This window comes from Fistularia commersonii, chromosome 4 (genome assembly GCF_037954325.1).
Source record: "Fistularia commersonii isolate RoL2024-O1a breed Wild chromosome 4, RoL_Fcom_v1.0, whole genome shotgun sequence".
In the NCBI taxonomy this organism is placed as follows: Eukaryota; Metazoa; Chordata; class Actinopteri; order Syngnathiformes; family Fistulariidae; genus Fistularia; species Fistularia commersonii.
In genome coordinates, this window is record NC_141287.1 from 7,215,860 (window position 1) to 7,243,319 (window position 27,460).

The following is a 27,460-nucleotide window of genomic DNA, read 5'->3' on the forward strand; positions in this document are numbered from 1 at the left end:
TGATGGTGATTTCACTCTGCTTATCGAAGCAAGTAAGTACTTAAGCAGCTGCTTGTACTTTGATCCAATTTACTTCCTGAACGTGTGCTTCCTCATGCACAGTAAACAGACTTGCCTCCGTTGTCATTAGTTCAAAGCCGAGGCGAATGCTTCACGTGATTATTGTTTGCTTGATTTTTGTTCCGATTCAAACAGTTTCTCGCTTAACGGAAGTCGCTCGACTTACCCGAGAGGTCCTTCTCCGAGCGAGCGCGGTATCAATTCTGTGCGCGACGACAACTGCTGCGATTTAATATCGGCAGCAGAGTTCTGGAGGTTGAATGCGGAAGCCATACGTTGAATATCGCAACCTTTAACATCATTGTGTACTTGACTCGTCCCCAAGGACGGGACGGATAAAAGATGATCGGTGAGAAAATTGATAGCACTGATTTAATAAACATCCTCAAAATGATCTGTGTGACCCGCGGGTAGCGCGGCAGTCACTCGTACTTCACCCGGGTTAAAGAATCAAGTGAGATGATTCATTTGAGTGACTGAGGTAGTTGAGTTTGATGGATCATTCCTAAAAGCATCATTGCTAATCTTCAGCTCCTCTTTTTTAGGTTATTCACAGATCAGTGAGTTTTCCGGCTAATCCCGGACCTGGAGCTGCTCTTGTCTGTGTACATGGTATTCATCATACTCTGACAGCGAGAGTCCTTCAGACGACAAATAACCTTCAGAGAGAGGAGGCAGGCGAGCGGTAGGTGTGCAGTTATTTTGGATACATTGCACTGTGGAGAAGGAAAGCTGCATGGGGAGATGTATGGTGTCCTTGTTGGGCGCAGAGAGATGGACCCCTCTGCGTTTCCTAGCATAATCATTCTGAGCCTCAGCCATGCCTTCGACAACTCAATCAGACAGCCCTCTACCTGTAAAGTGGCTGGGTTGATTTGATTGCCATTTTTATTGGATCCCGGTCACATAAATCAAACCAATGGGGACGGCTGTACAGACGTGACCACTCGTCATTCGCTAGTAGCCTTGGAAACATTGTTTCGGGGGCCGCTCGGCTGTCATTGGAGGTAAATCAGGGGTCTGAAGTTTCTTTCCTCCAATGGAGAAGCACGGGGTTAAATCATTTTGAAAATTGATGCCACTGTGCTCAAGTGTTTTCACCTATCCCTTGAATAGAGTCCCATCAACCGGTGACAATGTCAGCACTTTTACCCTCCCCCCCCCCCCAAAAAAAAGGATCTTGCCTCTCCTAAGCTTTAGTGTGCTGCTCTCGCTGATAACGACTATTTAATTTTTTATCCACTTACAATAAAGATGTATTTTGGCCCCTCCCAAAAACCATAAAGTTTAACTTGCAAATACGCATCTGGCATTACGTGGACCCTGAACAGCCGGTAACGCGAGCGCCAATTTACCGAATACCGCGGTAAACTTTCTTGGCCAGAAGAAAGGGGTTTCGGAAGAAAGTAAACTCATCCTACCTGCTTTCTTTGAAACTTGAACTCCATTGTTCATCACCAAACACAGTCTGGTGAGCTATTTGATTCAGCGGTGAGCTGATTAAGTCTCTCATGTCCACCAGTGCCTACAGTAGGAACATATTATATTAAATACAGGTAGCTAATTTCCTCCTCTGCATCGGTGAGTGGGGGTTAGAATGAAAGTGATGTAAAATTAATTTAGACCTCTAAAATTTTGATCACACGGAGGCTATTTTGGTTCTCATGATGACAAGTAATAGGAGGTTGTTGCTTATAACCCTCGCAATATTACCTCAGTTGCCCACGGGGCTTTCAGGATCAATTTCATTCGGTATAAATATCACTTGATCTGTAAAACAAATTAGAAATAACAAAAGCTATAAAAATGCATGCGGGCTCTATTGAGATGTCCCTCCAAGCAATGTGTCAAGACTGAAGACATTAATGATACAAGGAGGAGAGAAATTACCATCTAGGATACGTCCGGACCAGTAAACTGGTAAACAAGCTGGCTGTTAGAAGTGGGGATGATTTGAATCAACAAGGGTGAACAGATATGGATACTCGGCGCATTAGTGTTAATAGGAATAGATTATGGAGGGATTTCGTGGAGTGACCTTCAGTTCACTAATTGAAATAGTATTCCGAGTCAGCAGTGGAGTAATCAACTTAAACACAGAATCATAAATCATCATGAATAGCGCTGTCACAACCAAGCCATTAGCCTCGTGTTTTTTCCCCAGCAACCTCATGAAAATATCTGCCACATGGATCCGTAGGTTAATAGGAACAGAAATGGCATTTAGAGTCTATTTGGATCAAATGTACTGTGGGGTTGAAAGTAGAACTTTGCTAATTTGCAGGTAATGTGAATTGATGTAGTAAGACTTGGAGATAGTTCGGGCGGCGAGTCAACGCCGTTCACCGGAGGAACATGAGAGCGCGATAAAGCCTGGATCATACCGCTTGCCGTTGGCGAGACTATCATGTGACCTTAAGGTCCAGCGGCAGCGAGATCTGATATCAGACAGGGATTAGGCAACCGTACAGGGTTTGTGTGACCTCTGTCTTTTGTTATTAATTGCAGCTGACAAAAGCACAATAAACCTGGCACTACACTTCCTCTTTCTAAGAACGCGCGGGGGCCAACGGTCCGACTGGTTTCCCCCACTGCCGCTTTATCAACTCCTCCTCGCGTTCTTGAAGTTTATTTACTTAATATCATTTGAGGCCACATTCCTTTCGAGTATCAATGCAAAGTGGTTTGTCAAAAATTACATCTATATTAATATCAACAAGTGCTCCGTGGTAAATAGCTTTTTAATTGCAACTAAAGTGAACGAATTAGATACTAAACAGTCGGTAAGCGTCAATAAAATGTCTTTCACACAACAATACACAGCAAACTTGTCAGAAATGCTGATAAGAGGGCCGATCCTGGACGCTTACACGGCATTAATCAAATAGCAGGTCTAATTAAATGTGCTTTAAACAAAGCTTTTTTTCTAAATGTTGCTCAGGTATGGCAATAATTTTTGATCAGCCAAGCCTGGAAGACAAATAATTAGAACTGCCAGAGCGGCCTGATGAGTGATGTCAGCATCTCCGAGTGACCTTCCCCTGCTAATTAATTTTCATTCCAGGGAAAAAAAGACCCCGTTGTTGCACATTATTAATTGAGTTCATGAAAAGATGCACCTGATTAATTTTTGTTGATAATACTTGTCATTCTGGCCGCCGCTCATAATCATTTTATGGGTTTTCATCTTAGTGTTTTTCAAAGTTGATCTAAGTCATCTTTACTGAAGATTAATTTATCTAAAGTAATGCAGTCCTGTCCCGAAAGACAACAGGGCCTCAGTCTATCTCATTTAGATGCCTGGTGAACACATTATCTCCTTTTAACAGTATATTCTTATTTGTGCAAGCGTGCGCACACACCTTTACAAACACAGCTGACATCTTGATAGTAGAACCATTTATGCTACCACAAAATAATTAACCTTTTTACACAGACTATGATACAGATACTGTATGTAAAATAAATCAGCAATACTGAGTACAGACACTTTGTGACAAAAGAGCATCAACTTGTGCAACATCTGTTGCATAAAGTCATGTAACGGAGACCACAACAACAACAATAATAATAATGAATTTTCTTTTTATGGCCCCACAAAATTTAAAGTTTTGGGCAATTAAATGTCTGCTTTAGGAAACCCTTTTTTAGCAATTCTTAGAAATCTTTAAACATCAATACAAGCTAGTGCAGCATGTTCCATAATAAGGGGCAATGCTAAACTTATAATCAAACTATGAAATCTTCAAATTAGAAGCGCAATACACAATACAATAGCATGAACTAATACACACACGCACTTATAAATATAGTTTAATCACTAAAATACATGTAACTTCAGAAAAAAAAAAAAATCAGGTAAGTGATCTTGAGAAGCAGTATTTTCTATATTCAGAAGTATTAAAGAACCAAAGGAGCCCTACCGGGTGCTTTTATGGGACACCTTAGAATATTTAACCCTTGTGTTGTCTTGCGGGTCAAAAGTGACCCACTACCATGTTCAGGTGTAGAAAAAAAAACACCCTAACCTATGTTTTTTTCCAACTTGAAATTTTATGACTTTTCCTAAAGAGACCCCATAATTAGAAAAAGTGATACTTCCTTTTTGTTTATGTTTCCATGTGGGCTGTACACCACTAGGGTACAAAGATTGTCTTATGGGTCATTTTTGACCCGTAGGACGAGGGGAGTAAACACAATGTTAAGATCGCACGAGGGTTAAAATAAAAGGTATGGATGTCATTAGCTGTCCCATGAGGGAATTTAAAGACAGACTCTTACCGTATATTTGAAGGAGCAAGATCATTTTACCGGTGAATTATTCTAAAGAATACGTTGCACCTTGATCACCAGTACGTTGGGATGCAAGGCTGGGGCTCTGGGTGCAGCCTCCGTCACCAGTGAGCCTGATTGAGCAGGTGAATGATTCCAGCTGGAGGTGCCGGCAAACCTGCGGCTGATCAGTTCTCGTCAAGCGGAGGACAAGAGGAGCCTGTCACCAACCAGATTGGTGCCAGATTGTTGGTTGCTCCTCGCTAGGTCATTAACCCCTTAAGGTACCTTACCTCCTCAGTGTCCTTGCGTTTGGGTCAGGCACACCTTCCTTAAACATAACACAAAAGATAGTGCTTCATATCAACCTCCGATCGGAGGACAGTTGGATGTATTTAGACAAGGCGAAAGAACTCACATATAAAGGGCCTTCAGTGAATTTCTAACAAAAGCTGCTTGGTGTCACATGATGCCAAACTCTGGGGGGAAGACAGGCTCAGTGTGCTGAACTGTGGGCCTGTTGAACAAGAACACTTGACACTTTTGCCTGAAGTATAAGGTTTAGGCCTGGAGTTCTATAACTTTGATTTATTCATTTCATTTTAAAAGAAATAAAGACCTTTATTGTCACATTCAGTTATACACAGAGTGCCACATCAGTGAAATTTGATCACTGTTGAAGCCATCATGGATAAACCACAAGAAGTTCAGCGTCTTGCTCAACGGCACTTTGACAGACAAAGAGGAGCCAGGAATTGAACCGGGAATGTTCGGTTTCAAGGACAACCGCTCTAAACCCCTGAGCAGCGCCGCCTATATAGAATCCCATATATGCCTGAAAAATTGTTTGCTCACACAGGATAATTAAACTTAGTTTGGGATTTGAAATAAATCTATCGACAATTGGGTGGCTTCTATGTTTCTCAATGAGAGGCTTTTGGAAAAAGTATTTTTCACGGGGGGGGGGGGGGGGGGGTGATTTATGCCATAACTGCAATTCCACAGTTTTGCAACCACAAGTTTTCATCAACAGTCAGTCTCCTCCACTCAGGTTTCCTATTTTATACAAATAGATTTACATTAGTAGAGTGTTGCATTACATAATAACAATGACCGATGGTCACAGTGGCTGAAAGAATGACATTGTCATGATGGAAATGGGTTTCTTCTGGAACTCAGCTGCTCTCTTGGGATTTAAGGCTGTGGAGAAAGTAGTGCTCAGGTCCAATTTCCCAACTGCTGCCAGGTTACAGGCTTTGGTGAAAGACCTCCAAACCCAAACCAACAGAGCAATCTATGTGAAATTCTTAAAAGTAATGGCCTTGTCAGTACTAATTAAAGTAATGCGTCAGCAATTTAGAAGGATTCAATTATACAGAGCTTTTAAAGAGGACTAATGTTATTGTTATTTTGGGATTCATTGCAAGTCTATAGCTCAGGTAATTAAATTAAACATGAGAATTGTTTTTGAGCGTGCTTGTTTAACTTATAAATTATCATACAGTGGAAATTAGAGGCACCTAGCCATCAACGCCATCCAGCATTCAGTCTAGCATTTACTCTATCACCTGGATTTAAAACAAAAAAGCTACATAAATGTAACCACTACGCCTAATAATATGCACTTTTAATAGCTATTCAGTGATTATCACAAAACAATATTAAGTCACCATAAGGCAGAAGTAGCAGGAGCCCCATGCTTGGTTTCCAGCGACGAGCCATTTCCATCCGGGGGTGACGGTAGATAGGAGCACCCAAAGTGTGTTCCTCATGTCCAGTCTACAGCGTTATGTTATTTTGTCTCACACCAATTGCTTTTTTCCGTTGATTCACGTTTTGTTTTATTTCAGAATAATCAATTTGATTGTCTTTTAGTGCTGGGTAGTTGGTCTTTGTGTGGACAAAGAAGTGTTGAAGGTTTCATGGTTTCATTAGGCAGCCATTAACTGGTCACCGCATATTAAGCAAAGCAGGTGTGAAACGTAGGAATTACCTTTTGGGATTAATCCATGGTTTAAGTAAGACTTGGTATTTTCTTTAAAAAGCATCTGTCTTTTTGCTGGTACCCTGAGACCCGACTAATGTTGCATCATTGACTCTTTCTCCCTTATCGAATAAGCTCTCCGGTGATAATTGTTTGCGGGCTTTGCCTACTGACTGATGCGTGGCAATAATCCTAAAACCACGTCAAGTACAGGCGTGAGGCACACGCAGAAGCGGCATTTTTCAAAATAAAATACCTGGAAGACAATCCATCCATCCACTGTCTGCCACTTATCCTGCACTCAGGGTTGCGCGGGATGCTGGAGCCTGTCCCAGCTGTCGTTGGGCAAGAGGTAGCGTTCAACCTGGACTGGTCGCCAGTCAATCGCAGAGCCATAAATATTGACGGACAACCATTCGCTCACTCATTCGGGGCAATTTTCCCAATTTTTTTCCAATTAACTTGCTGCATGTTTTTGGACTGTGGGAGAAAACCGGAGAACCCAGAGGAAACCCATGGAGACACGGGGCGAACATGCAAACTCCACACAGAAAGAACCCCTTATCGGAAGACTAATGAAACTAAAATGCATGTATTTCAAACAGCTTTCTTCTTTCTTTGCAGTCAGGTACCAAACGCTCCATCCCCCGAGGTTGGTAATATTGAACCGCACACGGCCGTCTCTCCTTTTTATGAATATACAGTTATTTCGATTTATAGTTATTTCAAATTGTTCTTTAGGTTCTTCTTTCCTGGGATCTGTAGAATAAAAAACAGGCCTTTTGTACTCCAATAATTGTTATGAAAGATTTAATAGGGGGGATGACAGAAAATTTTGTCAAAGCTAATGTGATGATATTTTGTAGACAAAAACTGTTAGCGACTGAGAAATAAAAGGCATGTTGACTTGAATTTTTCTGAGGAAATCCCTCACAGGAACTCAGTCCCTATCAACCGATCAAGGGGAGCCTTTTCCTGAGATATACCGTTGCCACTAGCGACAGGACCGATATAGTTTGCTTTCAAAGTTGGGGAACTCTTAGAGGTAAACATGAAATCTTTTGTGAACACGGACTCCAGAGTAGAGGGCGACCACTGCTACAGCCATGGCTTCTTCAGACATGAGATCGAGGTGGAGTCTCACATCCCTCATGCAAACCTCTTGAGGAACAAAGTGTTATTAAAAGACAAGATGTGAATAAAAATGATCCCCTTACGAATTATACCTTAAAAATCAATTAATTTAAAGCTCTGTGGAAAAGCTGGATTAAAGACATTTCTAAGAGGCAGCTGATCAGCTGTGTTCACCCCTATTCTTAGAAACAAGAAAATGTTAACAGCCTCAGCATCAGCTCTGATAACACTGAATGTATAATTCAGTTTATCTTCCAAACTTAAACTACAAAAATAACTTTTCCGCCAGCTGCCTTGGCCAGGATGCTGCCTCCTCATGAATCACCTTTGGCAAATAAATAGCTCTGAGCTGTATTCATAAACTTTCTCGAAAAAGTTCATGAATAGGGGCTCTAAGCTCTACTTAAGTGTAATCAGTGCAATACTTTCATTTTTTATAATCTATTCAGGTTGAATACTGAATATATCTCTGTTGGGTTGGAAGACCTACTGAATGTTTAATTCATGATCTATTCCGGTGAATATCGATTTTTATCATTTCAATGATTGCTACCCAGTATAAAATATAAAATTAGCATTGACTGGCCTTTTGATGGATCAGCAATAACAATGGCTGAACAACATAGAAAATTCTTCTTCAGCTTAATTAAGCATGATTCAAAACACATTCAATGAGGTAAATTTGGCCACGGCAACAAGAGGCATCATGGGACAATACAGTGGCACAGATAAATGCCTCCTCTCTTCTAATTGTGTACTGAAAGTGTTGTAATTGTTCATGTCAACTGCCTATGGTGGGCAGGCTGGAGCGAACCTACACCATCATGGCTACACTCTTGCATTTTCCAGTTGTCAAATGTAATTATGATAGGTTCACTTTTATCGCTTGATATTGCCTAATGCCACTGGGAGTGAGATGTGAGTGCATCTCTAATGACATCCACCACAAATGTGATCCCTGCACCATATAATCTGTATCGTCATCAACGTTAATTCACTGTCATCACCACGGACATTGGACGATATCGCTACTTCTCCTTGTAACATCTTAATCATGCACAGAAAACTCGTGTTTACACAAATATTTGTTCAAAAATTTTTTTGAAAAGGATGTGTCAGTCCCATATAGGCCAGTTTACTTGGATCAATGAGATGCATAAGCATTTTGTTGTAAATCTTATTATGGTCAGCATTGAACAAAACTATTTTATGGATTCGGAAACTTCACCTGACATCCCAACAACTTGCCTCCGGGAGGAAATGCGTGGACGTCGTAGATTTCACACGCGATTTAACTATTCTTTTGAGGTTCATCCACAAAATGAAGCTGAAACTTTATACCATCGCCTCATCAGAACAATGACAACTTTGCTCTTTACCCCCTAAAAAAACCCCAAATCAAGCCGGAAAGAAAATAAGTTGGTTAAGGTTTAACATCCTATGCCAGCATACTGGCCTCATTCAGGCTGATGACATGCTGGGAGTCGAGCACTCTGGAACGGATGCACTGCCGCATTTTACTGAGATCCTTCCCCGGTTCAGGAACCTGCTGCAGCCTCTGCCTATGCTATTTTGCCTGTGCTATTCTTAGCCAGGCTATTTATCAGAAGGAGCAAGCGCTGGCTATTTTTTTTAAGAAAACTGTATATATTATTTACAACAAAAGATTGCAGTTTGGAAAAATATATTGCTTTAGTTGAGCCATAATTGTGTGTTTTATATTATGTAAGTGATTCTCTACAACTAGGAGTAGCTACTGATAATGCCAATAATAGCCTTGTTGTCCATCGGTAAAACAAATTGGACTCCACACTCAAGTTCATCATTTCTGTTCACTGCAATAGGTAGAGACAGTAAATGTGAGTCTGTTTGAAATCAGCGACAGGTAAATATAATAGAAAAACATCAATCAGCAGCAGAGTCAATCATTGTGTTCTTATATGAATATATAGAAATTTGAAGAATATTTACAACAAGATAAAAATGTTGTTATATATTTTGATAGTTGCTGGCTGTATTCTACGTCACGTAAGTATTAGCAGTAAACTAGCGGACCAAACATTATCATTATAATTTTATTTTTATTTTTTACCTGAGGTGACAGCCCAGTATGTTCAACCATCTTTTAACCATCATGAGGTATTCTGGGGATTCATTTTGGCATTTTTAGAGGAGTCCATTCTACCACCAGCTGAGAATAGCTATTCATGGACTTCCTCTAAAAGTAAGATTTAGAAAAGTTAGTTGACTTTTATTTTATACAGCCAAAAATCAAAAAAGCCAACTTGCAACCACAGACTCAAGAAACTGTACAATAAGAATAACAGCCCCTGCCCTTAGACACTTAATATGTGTGAGGAAAAGGTGCAAAGAAAATGAACTGGCCAAGATTTCATCTCCTCAGTGGAGCTTTGAAGCTCTTCTATGTGCTTCCCATGTCTTCATGGATCGCTTCAGGTTCGGTGAGGACTCAATTTTCTGACAGTGTAAATAAGAGCAAGCCATCGCTTATGTCTCTCTATACTGTATGTGGCCCTGTGATTGACAGGTGACCAATGTCAGTATAGACCCCTCAGTCCACTTGTGCAGTGGTATAGGTTATGAATGGATGAATCGTATGTTAAAGTATACATCAAATTATCATCTACTCTTGGCCACTGCTTCAAAACAAATTCAGGGGCGGCTCACTTAATCGGCACTTCTTGCGATGCATGGAATATATACTGTAGATTGTGATTCAAGACAACATCAAATAGAATACGATACCTGTTTACCTTAACTACCCTTTCACCTCAGCAGAGGAACAACGTGTTAATAAATTCCAGCATTGTTAATCTTTTCATATGAATATGAAATCTCTTAAATGAGACATAAAAACTTGAACCTACTTATGAGTGAATGAAGCAATAAATTAGACATAAATCTTATTGTCAGCATTTAAAAAAAAGCCAAAAAAAAAAAAAAGCGCTGTTCTCATTTTTGCAACATGTAAATCTAGGATGACTGCCAGTAATTGCATTCATGGGATATATTCGGTCTTATTATTGATAATCTATGAAGTAATAAATATCAAGAAAAGGCTGTGAATAATCACAGTAATAGATATTATCTCAGGAGCATGCAAGATATTTATGTGCATATGTTATTATTTAAGACATATGTTACTTTCCTGAAAGGTCATGATTATCCACAAACATCCTCTTTATTTTGTTATTTTGATAACAATATTTCTCTTGGGGTTATTAGTTAACTGCACCAAGTACATATAATTTCTTTAGAGATACCAACAATACATCATGGTTTTTAGTCACAAAAACATAATTAAAGCAGTTGCGTCACATGGATGTACCACACGTCGGCAAATCTAAAATCCCGCACGATAACATTTTTGTTTTAAGTGTGGTATTGTGATTATTAATGTTTGACTTGCTTTTTTTACTGCGACAAGACAGCTTTGTTATTATCTTCTTGCTCTTCTTACTAATGGAAATATTTTTACAGCCACTGAAGCCTGTTATTTGATGATAAGCTACAATACAGAGAGATGTCTGAATATCAGTTTAGAATTAATAGTATGGGGGGAAAAAAAAAAACCTCCACTCTGCTTAATGAAAAAGTGTAATTTCTCAGAAGAAGCTCAGAGTCATCTACGAAACGCAAAATGTCACCGTGCGGGTACAAATGCAGCCTCTAATGAACATGCTGTCGGAGCGGCAGCATTGTTCTTGACAGCAGAAAATGATGTGAATGGCTTTGCTTGAAATTGTTGTGAAACTATTAATAGATCTATAATTATGATGAACAAATTGTTGATTTTTTTTTTTTTTTTTTTTGTCCTGCGGTATTTGATATGCTCAGCACAATAAGGAGATGAATTAGAACTAATAAACAGGTCTCATGATTCTGTCTCTAATTGGAGGATCATTATATCTCTTCCAGAGAGATGCCCACAGCTAAAGCCTTTAACAGCACCATTTCAAACAGGACAAAAAGGCCTTAATGAATACTCCTGTGACTTTGCACCAGCTCTTACAAAGGGAAGCACATATTCTGTTTTTATCTTTCCTGTAATTGTTGGATTGAGGGGCAAGATCGGTCCTGCTTTCCTTACAAATCACAGTAATTAGAGGTGAAATTTAGGTCAAAGAGCTGATCGTTGTAAGATTAAGAGCCAAAACTTTAAGACGGAAGTGGCTTCGGATCTTCGTCGACTGAAAAACCGGAGCGGGCGATTACAGTTGAATGATGGCAGCTGAGTTTTTCTTTCTAAATCTGATATTTGTGTGATTTGAATGCATCACGGAGTCTTTTTCTATTACCATTACCACACAATAACCAAAGGAGAGCAAATGTAACGGAGGCTCAGGGAATGTGTTAAAGTCTCTGGGTGCCATTTGCTCCCATCACTGGCGCTGATAGAGCCATTAGGGAGCGTCGGCAGCTCGGCTCTCAGGTCTCTCCTGTAAATGGCCCCGTTGGATGGGTGAACAACCTTCACGTAGCACCATGGCCTCAGAACACTTCAGCGGAGCTAATAGGTCATAGCTGCAGATATGGCTGACAAAAGCGCAGGTGTTAGAAAAAGACTCACGGTGTTTGACATTGCATCTACTGCATTTCAATTGTAAGTCAAATTGTTTCTTTTTCCGTAGTACAATGACAGCAAGATTTGGGAATTTTTACATTGCCAGCATGACCTCCATACTAATGGAGGAGCCTCCTCTTTATCTGTTAGTGACCAATGCGATCACCCTTGGACCGCTTGAAAACTAAAAGTGCTGAAATCGCCTAAATGATGAGCGGAAGGATCTGTGGGGTTTTTGCATATCACACATCCTCTATGGCTTTAAGAGAAAAAAGGTGAAAGAGGTCAGCTCAATATGCATATAATTTGGCGTTACATTCGAAGTTTGAGTTTTAAGCTTTTTGATGAAAGACTGCTATGAATAAATGTAATCTTTTCTCTCAGATGTGGTCATTTGCTGAGGGCGAGGAAAAAATTCTTTGTACAGTATGCTCATTCTATTAGTATTCCCCGTCCCTGTCCCTCGTGACTCATTGTCCTTCTGAAAACGATTCAACAATGTCACCGATTTCAAATATTTATTTACGTGACTAAATGACATCCAACTGTTTTATCCGACTCCCAATCACGAGGCGCCATTGTTTCTGCTTTTTCATGGCTCGCTCTATCGGCGATTAATGAATGCGAAAAAAAAGTTTATGCCGCGCCGGCGAGGAACTTATTTGTTGAGCAAGGGAAAACACGACGAGAAGAGGGCAGCCTGTCAAAGGACTGAACGCTATTCATCCGCTAACCTGTTCAAGGTGTGGTTGGTTGATGTCCTCCTCCTTTGGTGGGAAACATATGTCCACAGCAGCTGTGCCATCGTGAATAGGCAGTGATTGTATGCAGGCTAACTGCATTCCTGGGAGCCAGGCCAAGTCTGAGTGGAGTGAGCTGTCCCATTTTTGATACAAGAATATCCTACATTCCACCTGAATAATGTCCCTTTTCCCTCTGAATTAGTGGCAATTCATTTTGGCCATAATAACATCTAAGTTAACGCATATTTTTTGCCCAAAGATGCAATAAGAGATAATCTGATTCCAGGCGTGTAACTAACAGCTGTTAATGAATCATCCTTGTGACAAAGTTATTATGAGATAAATTATTCCACATCTCATAGATTCTATAGGGGACTGCGGGAATTGATACGAACACGATGGTGAAATCGGGCGATTATTTTTTTTGGTTTGAACTAAAACTCTTGCAAAAACGATTTAGACATTAATGATTTGGAACTTATTTCCTTGGAAAAATCACCAAAAAACCTTTGAAAAAGCATGGAGGAATATCATCTTCTCCTGACCCTACCTTTCAATAAACAAGATTAATGGTATGTCAGTACCTCACTAGACCTATAAAGCTCAAAAGATTATTACATACTATTCATCACAAAAACTGACATATTAACATATTCAACAGGAAATTATATCGCCATAAAACTATGTCACTTCCAATTACACTTAAGAAAGAGAGTGGGGGAAAAAAAAGTCCTGTTTTCTGTTTTCCATATCCATTATGTCACAAAGGGCCAGATTCATTGTGATTTAAAATTATTTCACAAGTCATATTGTAGTATCAGTGTCTTTCTCTTCTTTCTACAATATGCACATTGCTGAAACCTACAAAATGAGTGAATGGAGACAGAGTAACTGAACCATAACTGCGGCGGCACCCGTCAAGGTTAAAAAATTAGAGAACAAATTTAAATCTAAAAGCCATTTCTTTTACTGGCTTGCGGAAAATAATAGAGGCATAAAAGCTCCAGTACTCTCAGGCTAATTTGTGTGTATATTTGGCCTGAGTTTGCTTTCGGGTGAAAGTCTCCGCAATCGGTACAACGTCGTGATGCCGGAAGGAGACACCAGAGGGGCGCCCACATCCACGCTGGAAAGTCGTGTAACCAAAATTGTTGACAATGTGTGATTTAATTATTAAAATCCAATTGTTCTGGACCGAATGGAGGACACAAAAAGTAGCACTATTTGTCCCTGGAGGAGCACAGTGAATGGGACAATAAACAAACAAAGTTGTGTGGCTTTTAGTCTTTTGAGGGATAATTAAATGCGGGCACATTTAATAACAGCGAGCCTGAGAAATCTAAGATTATCACTTGATAATGACAAGTAAAGTACTTTAGCCCAACACTTACATGACAGGATGACCTCAAATAACTGCATGCAATTAATCAGAGAGGCAGCCTTGAGTATTTTATCCTTGGATGAAGTAATTATTTTTGAAGACGGCATTCATAGTCTCTATAATAAACCCAAACACCTGTAATTGTTATCAGACACTTGCACAGGAAGGCAAGGCCTGCGAAGGCAAACATTTTAAAGGTAGTCGCACAGTGGAAATCTCATTTCTGTGCCGGACGATGTTTGATCACAAATAAACAATAGACATCTGCGATGTTTTTCTGTCATGTCACCGACCTCCATCCCGTGAGGAACAAGGTCAACTGAAGAGCCCTGAATGGGACGGCGATCCCAAAATAACAATCCCGAGCACCGACAACCCCCCCCCCGCCCCCCTTTCTCTCTTAAACAACACAATCGCACAATCAAAGCCTTACTGCCTTTTCCTCATTGTTTAATTTCTGGTGGCTATCTTAGATATCTCTGTGACTGTTCTTATCTTTGACCTTCAGCTTGTTGCTTTGTCGTCGCCCGCCCCCCCGACACCCCTTCCACCCACCTACCTGCTTCCACCCCCCCCAACACCGACGTGCTGCGACCTTCAGAGGGGTGTCATTACTCCCTGACCCATTTGACGATCCCCTCATGTGGAATGTGCATATGCCGAATCGCTGCGGATCTGCACAGTATGGGGTGAGGTGAAGTACTTACAGAAATATGACTTGACACGCTTTATCAAATGGGGAAAGATGAAGACGAAACAGCTGCTGGTGCTGTCGTAAGCAATCTGGCCGTGATTGAATAAAAGTGTCAGGAAAAGGGCCGCTTGATGGTCTTTTGTTCTCCTCCATCCAGCTTGATGTTAGTTTGAGCTGTCAGGAGGGAATCACAGCTGGGTGATTTATCAATACTTGGAGTGACCTTGCAGCCATACTGCCGCACATGCGTATGCGCGTGTGTGTGTGCGTGCGTGCCTCTGTGTGTGTGTGTGTGTGTGTGTGTGTTTGTTTGTTTGTAGCATGTCCATGCCGGATTTTTTTTGTGCGTCTCTCATGGATTAAAACGACACAAAGTGGAATATTTTCAAAATAGTTGGCACACAGAGACAGACTTGGCTCGACTTAGAAAGAAATTCTGTCTTCTCTTAGAAACAGTAAGTGGATTGTTCTGCCAGCACGATGAGGGTATTTTTCATCAACATCAGAGCACTCAAAGTACCACCTCTAAATGTTTGAAAAAGTCTATCGCTTTTAACTAACACTGCTTTTGAACAGGTTTTTCCCTAAATCTCTTTACTATTTCTTCCTAACCTGTCCACACTGGCTCCTCACCTTTCTTTGAAATGCACTTGGGCAGCCTGTTTTCACTGCAGCCATTGACTGTCTCTGTTGTGATTAAGCAGATGTTTTATTGCAGACTCGTACAGTCATTACTGCCATAAACCCATCTGTGGAATTGCTTTTTATGCAAATTTACAAAGCATCTCCATAAATAAAGTTCTAATTAATACCTTTCTGCAAACCTCCGCGCTCTTTGATTCCTGTAGTGTTTCTCGATCGCGTACAAGTATGTATAAAGTACAAATCAATGTTTGCGGCATGAGAGGGTTTTGTTTCCCGTGCACACCGTTTGGGATTTTTATAAGGCTTTTTTTTTTTTTTTTTTTTTTTTTTTTTTTTAGCTGTGAATAAGTAAAAAAAAATGAACGTTATTGACGACAAATCAAAGGTTTATAGATTTTCCGGAGCACGGCGCTCAGCTGTTTATGTAAAGATATACACTTTATTTACAAGTACTTGGATTTTGACAACCGCCGACACGGCCGGCTATTGACACGTCTCGGATTAGGAATGAGCGGAAAACAATTTCAATCAACGGTTACATTTATGTAAAGTTGCAGTGGATGGCATTTTGGCTGCAGGTTACAAGGGAAATAAAACAAAATCTGCTGCTACCGGTTGATTGGGAACTACTGAAGAGTAAAGTTTCTGGGAGAACATTAAGGCTGCTTTATAGATTCCTTTGTTGTGAGGGTGCCAATGGAAGCTCATTAATTTCCCCAGGCTTTTAATGGGGAGTGTTGAACATGTGGCAAGAGTAATCATAGCGGGACCCTTATGTGTTGCACCTCTGTTTAAGGGATGATATTGTGCCTTGGTGAATAAATCACACATTTTATTGTTTGTAAAATTATAGACTAGTTTATTTGGTATATTCGGCGTTGTCGGTGATCATTCTATCATATTTGTTTTAAATGTTACAGTATGCGATTCAATTCGCCGAGCTGTAAATTGTTATCTGTTCTATAGCTGTGAAGCGAGTAATAAATAATTACATTTCTCTAACATTCTCCTATGCTTGTGATATCTGCAAAGCACTTTAAGGTAATGAAGATTACCCAATATAGCTGGGGTGATGTTGTCCTTATATGCTAAATTGCAGTGCATAAAAGCTGAGAGGCATTTAGAAAGAACATGAACTCCCATTACCTCTGAAATGAGAAGAAAAAAATACATTTTGTGAATAAAGAAAGACTTTGTTAATGATTAAAGGAGGAATCTGAGCCATGAGTAAGGAGGAGGAGGGACTGCAGTCAGTGAGGTCAGGGGAAAATGAAGAATGGCTTCAAAAAGAGTGTTGAATGAAGGCACGGCATTTAACTTTTGTTTTGCGGAAAGTCACGTTGGCGAAGCAAATTGCCGTCCCCGTTGCTGCATGTAGAGTCGCACACGTTACTATTTAAAAGTGAAGCCAAAGGGCATTTTGACATACCTGTTTACCGACGAACGGCACATTAAAGACGCCGCGCATCAATGCAGTCTAAGCCTTCATGCTCCACACTGCAAATCAATAGCGAGCAGCACTTTCAAGACTCAAGGTACCTACTCGTATCTCGAGCTCTTTTCATGGCGAAACACTGGATGTAGGGGACAAGTAGAAGAAGTGACTAATAGAGCGGTATTGCAGATGGAAGTGGCCAAAGGTCTTTGGCTCCAGGTGAAGAGCTCACGCATCCTGCCGCTGTTCTGCTGCCCATTGTTTTGAGCGTGGACATGATAAATGTAAAATTCCCGATCATAACGGCTGAATAGGTTTCTTTTGGAGGGAGGAGAAACCGTCGGTGGGTATGCTGAATCATTAGCATTAGTTTATATTGATTTTACTGCGGCGCACTTTGGATTGTAAAACTGAGGCATAATTTGGCCTCCTGAGATTCAGTACAACACGGAATTTCCCAGAATTACTCAGCAGTAAGCGGTAAGATGAAGGCTATGCCATCCGGAGCATCCCTCTCATGCTTAAACAGCCTCGAGAGGGATGAAACTGAGGGGAGCGTCGCAGTGAGGCACAAACAATTGTTGCATTCTGATTCTATTTGAGACGCGGCTGAGCCGCTGTTCCCGCTGCTGCAATGTGACGGCCTCAGTTCCGAGGATTCCGGGTCTCGGGACTCGCTCAGCCGAGGAGTCGGGATAAGAAAACGCACAAGTCAGAGCAGAGCTGTTGTTCCTTGGCGCCTCGCTTTGCCTCTTTGGTTGCGTACTGTAGCAATAGCGCAAGAGCGGAATCGATTCAAAGAAATTACCTTGAACAACCGGAGACCGTATTTAACCGTAAAACATTATATAGTCTCGGGTGATGAGGCGCGAACAGCCGTACAGAGAATCTTTGACTTTCATCAACCTCATTGCGGCGCGAATCTCAAGAACAGGTTACGCGGCTAAGTCTGTCTTTCATCAGTGAGATCTAGCAACTTTTTGCATAATGAAATTAGCAGGAATGCCTCCTCTGCACAGTCCATCAGAGCTGCCATCTAGGAGATTAAATTATGTCTGTAAGCATTAAAGATTTGATGCTGTATTTGGGCAGCCTGCATGCATCCATTTGCAAAATTCTAACAAAATTATGAACATGGACACCTATTGAAAATGGCTTGGCACTAGCTCTTAAACCCCCGACAGTCTGCTGACGAATGCATTTCTAATCATTTCTGTGATCAATGTTAGCTACTGTACAATAAGATTAATCAGCCATATGCGAAGCAAAGATCACCTTGAGCAAGGTAAGAAGGAAGAGAAATAGCGAGGCGAAAGGGCCGAGGGAAAGTGTCTTTAATTGCACGTGTGATATCGCGCAACACGGAAATAAACCGCACCTGCATTATTCAAGTTTCTCTCGGTGGGTTTTGTGTGTCTGCGGAGCACGGCGTTGCACTCCCCTCAGCTGTGTTTTGGCATCTGTGCATGGCCATCTCACCGCTGAATAGCTGCCTGATTAGTCCAAATCTAAGGGAATATTCAAACAAGGTCGATAATGCATTCTTCCATATAATTCTCCAGGGCTCGGACAGCTGTTCGCCAGCTTTCGGCGCCGTGTTCGGATAGGGAAGGATTTCTCTGTTCAATTAACGGGCGGCGTTAAAATCCGGGAGAAGTCTGACAAATGAAGCGGAGATTTAGTCCGTCTTGAATAGACTCTAGAAAATAACTATCTCGGAGAGCTGATAAATAGCCGCGCTAAATATCTACTGAATGACCGGGAAATTAATTTTTAACCTTATAATCAATGGCCACACAGGAATGCGAGCGTTGTGGGGGGGGGGGGGAACTCTGCTAATGGGTTTCCAAATGCGCACAAAGCCCGCACTATACATTTCTAGACAACACCTGTCAGTAACTTTGTCACGAATGCACTTGTCCCATTCGAACAGATTACAACCGGGTCAATTTCACAACCCTGTCCGACAAAATGATACAACTCTAATGACAAGAATTTGTCAGTCGTATCGGGCGGGAGGAATTACCGCAGATCAGTGTCTCTTTGTTCGTTTCGGTTCGGCCGCGCGGTGATTTGAGGGCGTCGAGTTGCGCTGCCACGCCGGAGCCGACCGGCGGATGAATTCTTCGGGTCTCAAATACCCCCCCGCCCTCCCGGCTCCCGCTCTCTCCCCCGAACAACGAAGAGGTTATCCCTCCAAGGGCACACCTGTAAGGTGAAGGCTCCTGACAGGCTTACCTCAGTGGCCTCTTCTGCTGTACTCAAAAGGCAATTATTAGAGCACTGTCAACTTCAAACAGAGGACATTCTTTAGGCAGATTAGACTAAAATTATGTTTTATTATTTGGGACCCGAAGAATGAATTGGACTCTATTCGGTCGTCTTTGTGGTGAAATCTAAGACAGTTTAAATGGCAGAGGTATGTTTGGAGTCTGGGTAATACGCCGGTGTCTTTATGAAAGGGCAACAGAGAGGATCAGATTAGAGGCTGAACAGCAAGAGTCTTTCAGAGCGGCTGTGCTATCATCTCCGTCTTCTTGTCTGTGCCTGTAGAGAGGTTAAATTAAATGGCTGTAATAAATGTTTTGGTCTTGCTGATGTGGTATGGCTGGCTATCAAACAAAAACACTGCAGAGAGACGGCATGGTGGAAGATCAGAGAGAGGAACAAATGGAGGGTGGGAGAACTATGTCAGCGCATTACCAACATTAGAAACGGACTTGTTTTCACTTAAACCTCAATTACAGCCGTGGCTCCAGAAACAATTATATTGATGAATGCGTTCTAACTTACTGTAATTAAATTATTCCATTTAATTAACGAATTATATTGAATTTCTCCCCAGAGAACTGCATTGGCTTCATCTGCTGTTTTACAAACAGAAGTAGTCTAATGTTGTGCGCTATGGAAATGATTACTAATGCTTAATGAAATGGTGTCAGATCAGACAAATGCTGCTCACAGCTTGTAACACAGCCAAACACCAGGCCAAATTATGGAGTCAAAGAAAAAATTATTGATAGTATTATTTTCTTCAAAGGGCAGACTTTGTGAAAATGACATAATGAATTACGACACGGCGTCTCATATAACTTCGAAAGAGGAGAGATAAGGTTAAATGATGCATGTATTTAATGGCTATTTCAAACTAATTGCCCAAAACAATAATATATTAAAAACAGTCAGTTGCGGTGTTACAGACATATTCAGAGGACCTATTTATAACAAAAGTGCCGGCTCATTGTCTAAAGTTGTATCTGGTAGCATTTGCGCTCACTTGTTATCAAAGGTAAATACAGACAGTTGGAAAACGCAGCACATCAATAGTGTCGCCTTGATGTTTAAGCAGTAAAAAGACACAGTTTGTTAAGGAACAAATGAAGTTAACTGAAGCTGACCATTGCCCTCTGGTGGGGGGGCCGAGCACCTGTTTCACGAGAGTAAACATGGAGCATCATAAATTGTCTGTGCCAGTCCATGTGTTGCACCGATGGAAAAAAAATAAAATAAATAAATTAAAAAAAAAACAAAACTGTTAATATTATTCAAAGACAAGAAAGCCTCACGGCAACACATATGGTTTCGCTCCCTGAAAACAATGCTATACAATTACAACTATTTGAACTTTTCAAATTAATAGCGGAAAAAAAACAGAGAGCTTACACTAGGTATGTGCCGCATGTATTTATTGTCTATCCCCTGCTGGCTTGGCCATATTAGTCCATGTGAGAGGAGAGAGAAGTTGTGATGCTGTAAGCACATAACTTGCATTCTCTCTCCTCCACTGTGCAGTTGTTGGGCATATTGTGAGGTTTTAATACGGGGGGTTATGGCTCGGCTCACATTCGCTGTACAGGAAGAGCCAAGAGCCAAGAATGACAGTTGCTGCTCTTGGAGCCGAGACATCACTGGATTTAAATTGCACTTTAAAGGTCAGCGCACAACATGCGACCGGTCGGATCCTAATTGCATGATGGGCTACCATTTTACCAAATTTTTCAACGTGCCAGGAAGAAGTTGTCTGATCCACCTGTTATGCGATGGAATTTCAAGAATCATTTATCCAAAGCTATTCATATCGCGGTAGATTGAGGATCGACACGACAAAAATGAGGAAATTCGATCGTTTAGCCGTCGAGCGAAAGTTGGAGATCGAGCGAGAAAGAAAATAAAAATGGTAAAATAAAAGATTACAAAGTAACAAAAGAAAACTTGAAGTTATTCATAGAGGGATTCATTGTTTTGTTATTGATGATGAAAATCATCATCGTAACTTTTGAGTGATGAGTTACTGGTATAAAAAGTCTTCTGATGCTCTAAAATATTGAGTCACATTTGAAAATTCAATACAGTAACAACCATTCTTCAATATACGATTTTTTTATTTTTCATTCTCATACATGACCCGACCTAACCTCAGAAGTCCTCACGCCAGTAAACATGTTCAGTCAAGTGATTGTAACATACCTACATTTCCAGTTCCTGCATGTTGAAATTGTAATACCTTTGAAATGGGCTGTAACCTCCATCTGTTTGGGACAAAAAGAAAAGCAAAAAAACAAAGCTGCCGATTCTGTTTTTCTTAAGAAGAGTTATAAAGCCGCTGTCACTGTGAACTTAAGGAGGCTAAAGTTTGGATTAGTCATTCCTTTTCAGTGTTCAGACAAATATTTGGAGTATTTCCTATCATAACACAACGAGCGGATTAAAACAACACGAGATACAAGGAAGTAAATAACAGTCGAATGTGAAGGCTGCATTCACAGCTCATCTCAGAGAGTTTGCCTCTTTTTTTTTTTTTTTTATGTGTGTGAGTTTTTGTGCGTAACCATGTGGTGTGTGACACTGAAAGGTTGCTGTCACATTGACTGATGGGCAGGACACAGCTCTTCGTCTAATTTCAAATCTGGTCTTAACAGTAGGACCTGTGAGCAACATTTTGGACATCCCGTGTAGTTAGGAAGATGATCCCGGACCAAAATTCTGCAACACAAATGTAATGTGGTAACCCGAGGCTTATCAATGGGCCAAGCAATCCGAGCAACTTTTGACATTTAAAGGTTTAGATTGCTTTTTTTTTTTTTTTTCCTGCAGAGATCTCGACACTGGTGATTTGTATAATAACTGTTATTATAACAACTCTTTTTTTTCTGTCAGTGGAGATGATGACTGCTGAGTGAAAGTATGACACACAACGTGCTGGGATGAAATGCTGAACTATTTTGATGGAACAGAGGGTGTGCGCGTACGCGTGCACACTGCTGGCTCAGGAATGTTGGCATCAAGTATGCAGTCCTGACAGACAGCTGCACTGCAGCGGCGTTTTTAACATGCCACAGCGGGACAGAACCGGGCTGGAGGCTCGGAACACACCGCATCAGACGTGTTAGAATGGGAGCGACTCTATTCTGGGGGAGATTTACAGCTAAATTGGTAACCATTTATATCATTTTTTTAAGATAGGATCCATGAATAAACCCATGTGACTTTCCAGAGGGTTATAATATCAAAATATTAAAAGGAACACAGTCTAGTGTCGTGTGTTAAACTACGTTTTCTTCAAAAAAAAAAAAGAGTATTTTCTTCAAAAAAAAAACACTTTCATCCTTCTCTTCAAATCACTTCTACACACCCCACCCCCTTTTTTTTTTCTTTCACCTGATCCCACAGCCCACGGGAATTCATCCACGAGGTGTATCCCTGTTTGTCCTGTTTGTTTTGTGCGTGTTCAGCCCCGCCCTGCAGACGCCCTGATATCACGCAGTTGCGTAATTTGACAAGCCGGCGGAAAAAAAAAAAAAAAAGAAAAAAAAAAAAGAAGAAGAAGAAGAAGAGGAGAAGGAGAGGATGAACGTTTGACAGCTGCACCCCTTTGCTCTTACTAACTCCTATTGTTTCGGAAGCAAACAATATCTATGTTCAGATTTTAAGGCACAAAAGCTCCGCTCTTATGGCCACCACGGTGAGGACTAACGCCCGGGTTACCTCCGGGCAGGACGCGCCGCTTCTGCACAAGACCTCCCCACGGACAGCCCACGGTCAGAGGGGTGAAGATCACGGACGGGCGAGGGCTGTCATACCGGAAAGTTCCCGTTATCATGATCTGACGGTGGTAGGAGATTTCATTCTTTTCTTTTTTTTTTTCTTTGGCGTCTGTGGGTGTACACCGACGCGCCCGCTCCGGCGCGTAAAATCTGGGTACAAACACACGACGCGGGCAGCGATTTTTTTTTTTTTTTTTCTCGCACCTGAATCGCGCATTTTGGAGGCTGACATTCCGTAGCTGAGTCGTGCGTGGCCGGTGTGATGTGTCCGGTAAACTCGTGCGGGAGATGCGTTGCTCTGCGGAGGTCAAATTTCAGCTCTTCATTTCAGAGCAGATGAAGGCTGGAGGGTTTCTAAGGGGAAGGGAGGGGTTGGTGTCGTCCCTTGGATGGGGTTGCGTGTTCACAAGTGCAGGCCCCGAATGTGTCCACGCACTCGTGAGATTTATAAACGATTTTCACAGGGAAGTAGGTCTTTTGTTGTTTCATGTCATTATTTTCATCTCATGAAGAGCATTTGGTTCATTAGAGGAAGCTCCATCATGCCACACGTCTTTATGAGGTTCCCCAATTGTATGATTGAATAAAAATGTCACATTTGACGGATGAATGGTTCGCACATGCAAATATTGACCCGGTTCTTTCGTTCTCTTTCTTTTAGGGTCATTCGGAGATGGACGGCTACCTGCAGCAGCAGCAGCCGCAGGATGCAGTGAACTCCAAGATGCTGTGCAGGGACGGAGCCGCCATGCTAGAGCCCCCTTTCACCGAGGAGTTTTCGCTCCCGTACAGTTTCAACATGAGCCTGCTCCTCCCTGACGTCCCGTACCTGCACTCGGGTCTCTGCAGGACCGTGAGACAGATCAAAACCGAGCCTCACTCTCTAATGCACCACAAGTGTCAGGGCCACCCGGTGCCGCCGACGCACCCGGAGTACCCGGGGGCCTACGGCGCGGCAGATGCGGCTAGCGGTAACTTTTTCATAACACAGGAAGTGCCTAATTTCCACGACGGTACCCTGTTTCAGCTTTTGAACTCGGATTTGGAGCAGCTGATTCACGGATCGCAGCTGAACTCCATCCCCGTGAGTCCGTTGGGTCTTCCGAGCGGGAGCGTGCACATGCAGAGTCCTCCCAAGGCGCTGAACGGCTTGCAGAGCGAATGTTTACTATTTAATCAACACTCGGGTCAGCAGCAAAGAGCGAGCTACTTGCCCCCTTCTCCGCCGAACTCTGAACCTCCCAGTCCGGACAGAGGGAAGGACCTCCTTCACAATCTTTCCCTGCCGCCCTCGTACGAAGCCAGCGTTGCCTCCAAATTAACTTTTCACTCTCATCACCCCAACGATTTGGATCGGAACTCCAGCGCAGCCTCAGTACCAAGCTCAGACCAGAATTCAGGTGAGGGACTAGTCCAAAGCTCAGGTCCGGGACCGGTCCAGTGTTCGAGCCAGACGCCCGTTCAAATGGCGCCGGACGTCGGCCCCCTTTCCCCGGTGACGGCCCAGTCAGCGCCTCTGAAATACAACCGAAGGAATAATCCCGATCTGGAAAGACGACGTATTCACCACTGTGACGTCCCAGGTGCAGAATCGTCACTTAAATCCGCGACGGCAGAACTAACTTCATCATGTCGCGTCAATGTTTCAGTAATCTATCTGACCCCTTTTTTTTTTCAGGGTGCAAGAAAGTGTACACCAAGTCTTCTCATTTAAAAGCCCACCTGCGGACCCACACAGGTACGGTGTTATGAATGGGTTTTAATTTTGGGGACGAAGGGGGGGATGTTGCCGGGCAGAAGAATACAAACGGCATGCGGATGAATTTTCCCCCACCGTTGGAGCCGGCCGACATCTCTCTGAACTGCTGCTCGCATCAAATAACGCAGCCCGCTGTTTTTGTGATCACAACGGAGGTGCATGTTGGTGTCTTCATCATCAAATTTAATTTGTTACTACAAAGGCCCTGCGGGAGGATGGACTACTAGACTGGTGATGTTGAGTTCTGATCTAGATAGATTTTTTTTTCTTCTCCGTTTTCTCAGTGAAACTTTTTCAAAACCTGCTATTCGCAGAATGACAAAAAGTTCAAGAGCTCCTGCTCTGACAACCTCCGGTTTTCACCGGGAAGAAGATGGGGCCAAATAAGCTGGCTCAGCTGGCAAAACTTAAAATCACATTTTTATGGGGGCTATTTATTATTTTTTTATTTTTTTTTTTACCTCACGTGTTACAGAGATTTAATTGAAGACACAACAAAGCTGTTTGTTGGCAGCTGGTTCACTAGAAGCGAAAAAAAATAGCAATTTTCACCATCTCTGTTCAGGGTGGGAAGAGGAATAAAAAAAAAATTGTATGTACACAAACACAAACACACACATACACACACAATGTCTTTTTGTTTTTCTGAGAGCTTCAATTCAGCCTACATAATAGAATATAAAAACCCTTTCTTCTTGTTTTCTTTCACTGTAGGAGAGAAACCCTACGAGTGCTCCTGGGAGGGATGCGAGTGGCGTTTTGCTCGGTCTGACGAGCTGACCCGCCATTTCCGGAAACACACTGGTGCAAAGCCTTTCCAGTGCGGAGTGTGTAACCGTTGCTTCTCCCGCTCGGATCACCTGGCCCTTCACATGAAGCGACACCAGAGCTAGAACGGGCCGCCTTCTCACCGAGTCAGTCTTTCGTTTGGACCCAGAACTGAGCCGGTGTCCATATCGGCGCAAAGAGACCGGCACGCTATTCAGTCCCCAGTGGAGGTTCTCTAAGCGGTGCTGGTCCACAATTACTTTTATCTTATTGTGAAAAGATGTATTTTAATGTTGCCTTACTTTATTTCCACTCACAATTTTATGGGCAGATATTTTCAGAGGCTTTTATTAAAAATCAAAAATTCAAGATTCAAGGTGTTTATTGTCATAAGTACGGTGTGGAAACGTGCTTCCCTGCACTATTAAAATTCTTACTTTGCTGTCCGCAGTGCATTTAGATATGTATTGAAGTAACAACTGAAATTATATTTGATCTTTTTTTTTTTTTAACATCCTATAATTTAAGTGCAAATCTCACAGAAACATTCAAGTAATTCTCAATATGTTGTTTTTTTTTTTTTTCAAGGGACTGATCCGTTTTGACATTTATTGACCTTACACAGCAAACCGCCGTGGGGTCAAAGCAGATGTGGATCAGATGTTTTCATGAGCTTTGGCATCAAAGTATTTGACATTGAACATTTAAGCTTTTGCGCGTGCATGTGGGTGTGTGTCTTCGTGTGAGTCTGAGGTTGTGAAGAATAAAGAAATACTGAGAATATCCCCGTTGGCAAACTGGTTCGGCCATGAGATCGGTGCTACTTAAAGTTCGACGTTGGCACTGACAGAGTTAGTTGTCGCTTCAGTGAAAGCAAAGAAAGGAAAAAATGTATTTCAACAGAAATGCTGACGGCAGGTATAAGATATCCAAATTTAAATAACGATCGCTCAATTTTTGTGCCCCTGCAGATTATCAAATATAGGTGTGATGTGTTTGACACAGGGATTAATGATATAAGAATGCATTCATCCAAATGGCACATGAGCAACTGCTTTGTTTCTCAAAGCCATTTCAGGAGATCTTTAAATAATGCACAATTTTTATTCTGACTAATTACAAATGTTCAGCTCTTTTCGGAAGGGGGTTATTCTGTCCTGTTTGTTAACGCAGCAATAAGTCATCTTCCAGTTCAGGGAGCATACAGTAGATCCGCTCACACCGACTTAATTTACGACGTCTGTCAGAATACAGCGTTTCAACCGTGGGCCAAAGTTATTTTCTTTTTTTTTTTTCCCAGAGATGTGTTCTTGTGAACAAGCAGACACTTGTTCATACTGACATTGTTTTGCTTGTAACTCATTTCTCAGCATTTAAACTTTGAACAGACTACAGCACACTGTCTCCGATGATTTGTATTCACAAGGGGTTTCCAGGTCGTTTATGGATGTTTGTTTTTTCTTTTTTCCTTTTATTCCGACTCGGGCGGAACATCTGTCCAGGTTTTGGTTTCTTTGACTAGAATCCACATATTGAAGCTCCTTTTTGAAAGTGCCTTTAAATGTTCTCTCTTTAAACGAATGGGAAATAGTCCCTTTGGACACTGTTCCTACATTATCTACTGATTTTTTTTTATGTGTCGCACGTGCTCCCCCCTTCTTAAGTCCACAGTTCTGCCATTTCTATTCGTGACCAAATTTCTTGATAATTTGAGAACATTTCTGTAATTGGGTAAAATGCCTATATTTTGTACCTGTTGTTTAAGGAGACTGTTAACTTTTATCATTTGGCAGAGCCTAAGATGCACCATGTTGTTCGGTAATATTGTGACAGTCCTGCAAAGGTAGCAGCTCTTGCCAGTTACTACAATACACCCAAATATTTTGAAAGAACACATACACGATTGATACCAAATGATAGCCATGAGGCTCTCACAATAAAGCTCTGTGTTCAATG

General features: G+C 41.7%; 1 protein-coding gene across 4 annotated transcripts; it reads left to right on the forward strand.

Annotated features, from left to right (window-relative positions):
* The first annotated feature begins 697 nt into the window (after nucleotides 1-697).
* klf5b (Kruppel like factor 5b) lies at nucleotides 698-27,460 on the forward strand. 4 transcript variants are annotated; one of them, XM_086144967.1, is made up of 4 exons: nucleotides 698-745; nucleotides 23,639-24,560; nucleotides 24,656-24,715; nucleotides 25,451-27,460. In XM_086144967.1, exons 2-4 carry the CDS (start codon nucleotides 23,651-23,653, stop codon nucleotides 25,627-25,629), a joined length of 1,149 nt encoding a protein of 382 aa, XP_086001093.1. In that variant the 5' UTR covers nucleotides 698-745; nucleotides 23,639-23,650; the 3' UTR covers nucleotides 25,630-27,460. The 4 variants fall into 4 exon arrangements, with proteins under 4 accessions (XP_086001093.1, XP_086001092.1, XP_086001095.1 ...); XM_086144966.1 differs by lacking the exon at nucleotides 698-745 and adding an exon at nucleotides 22,563-23,045; XM_086144969.1 differs by lacking the exon at nucleotides 698-745 and adding an exon at nucleotides 23,186-23,550.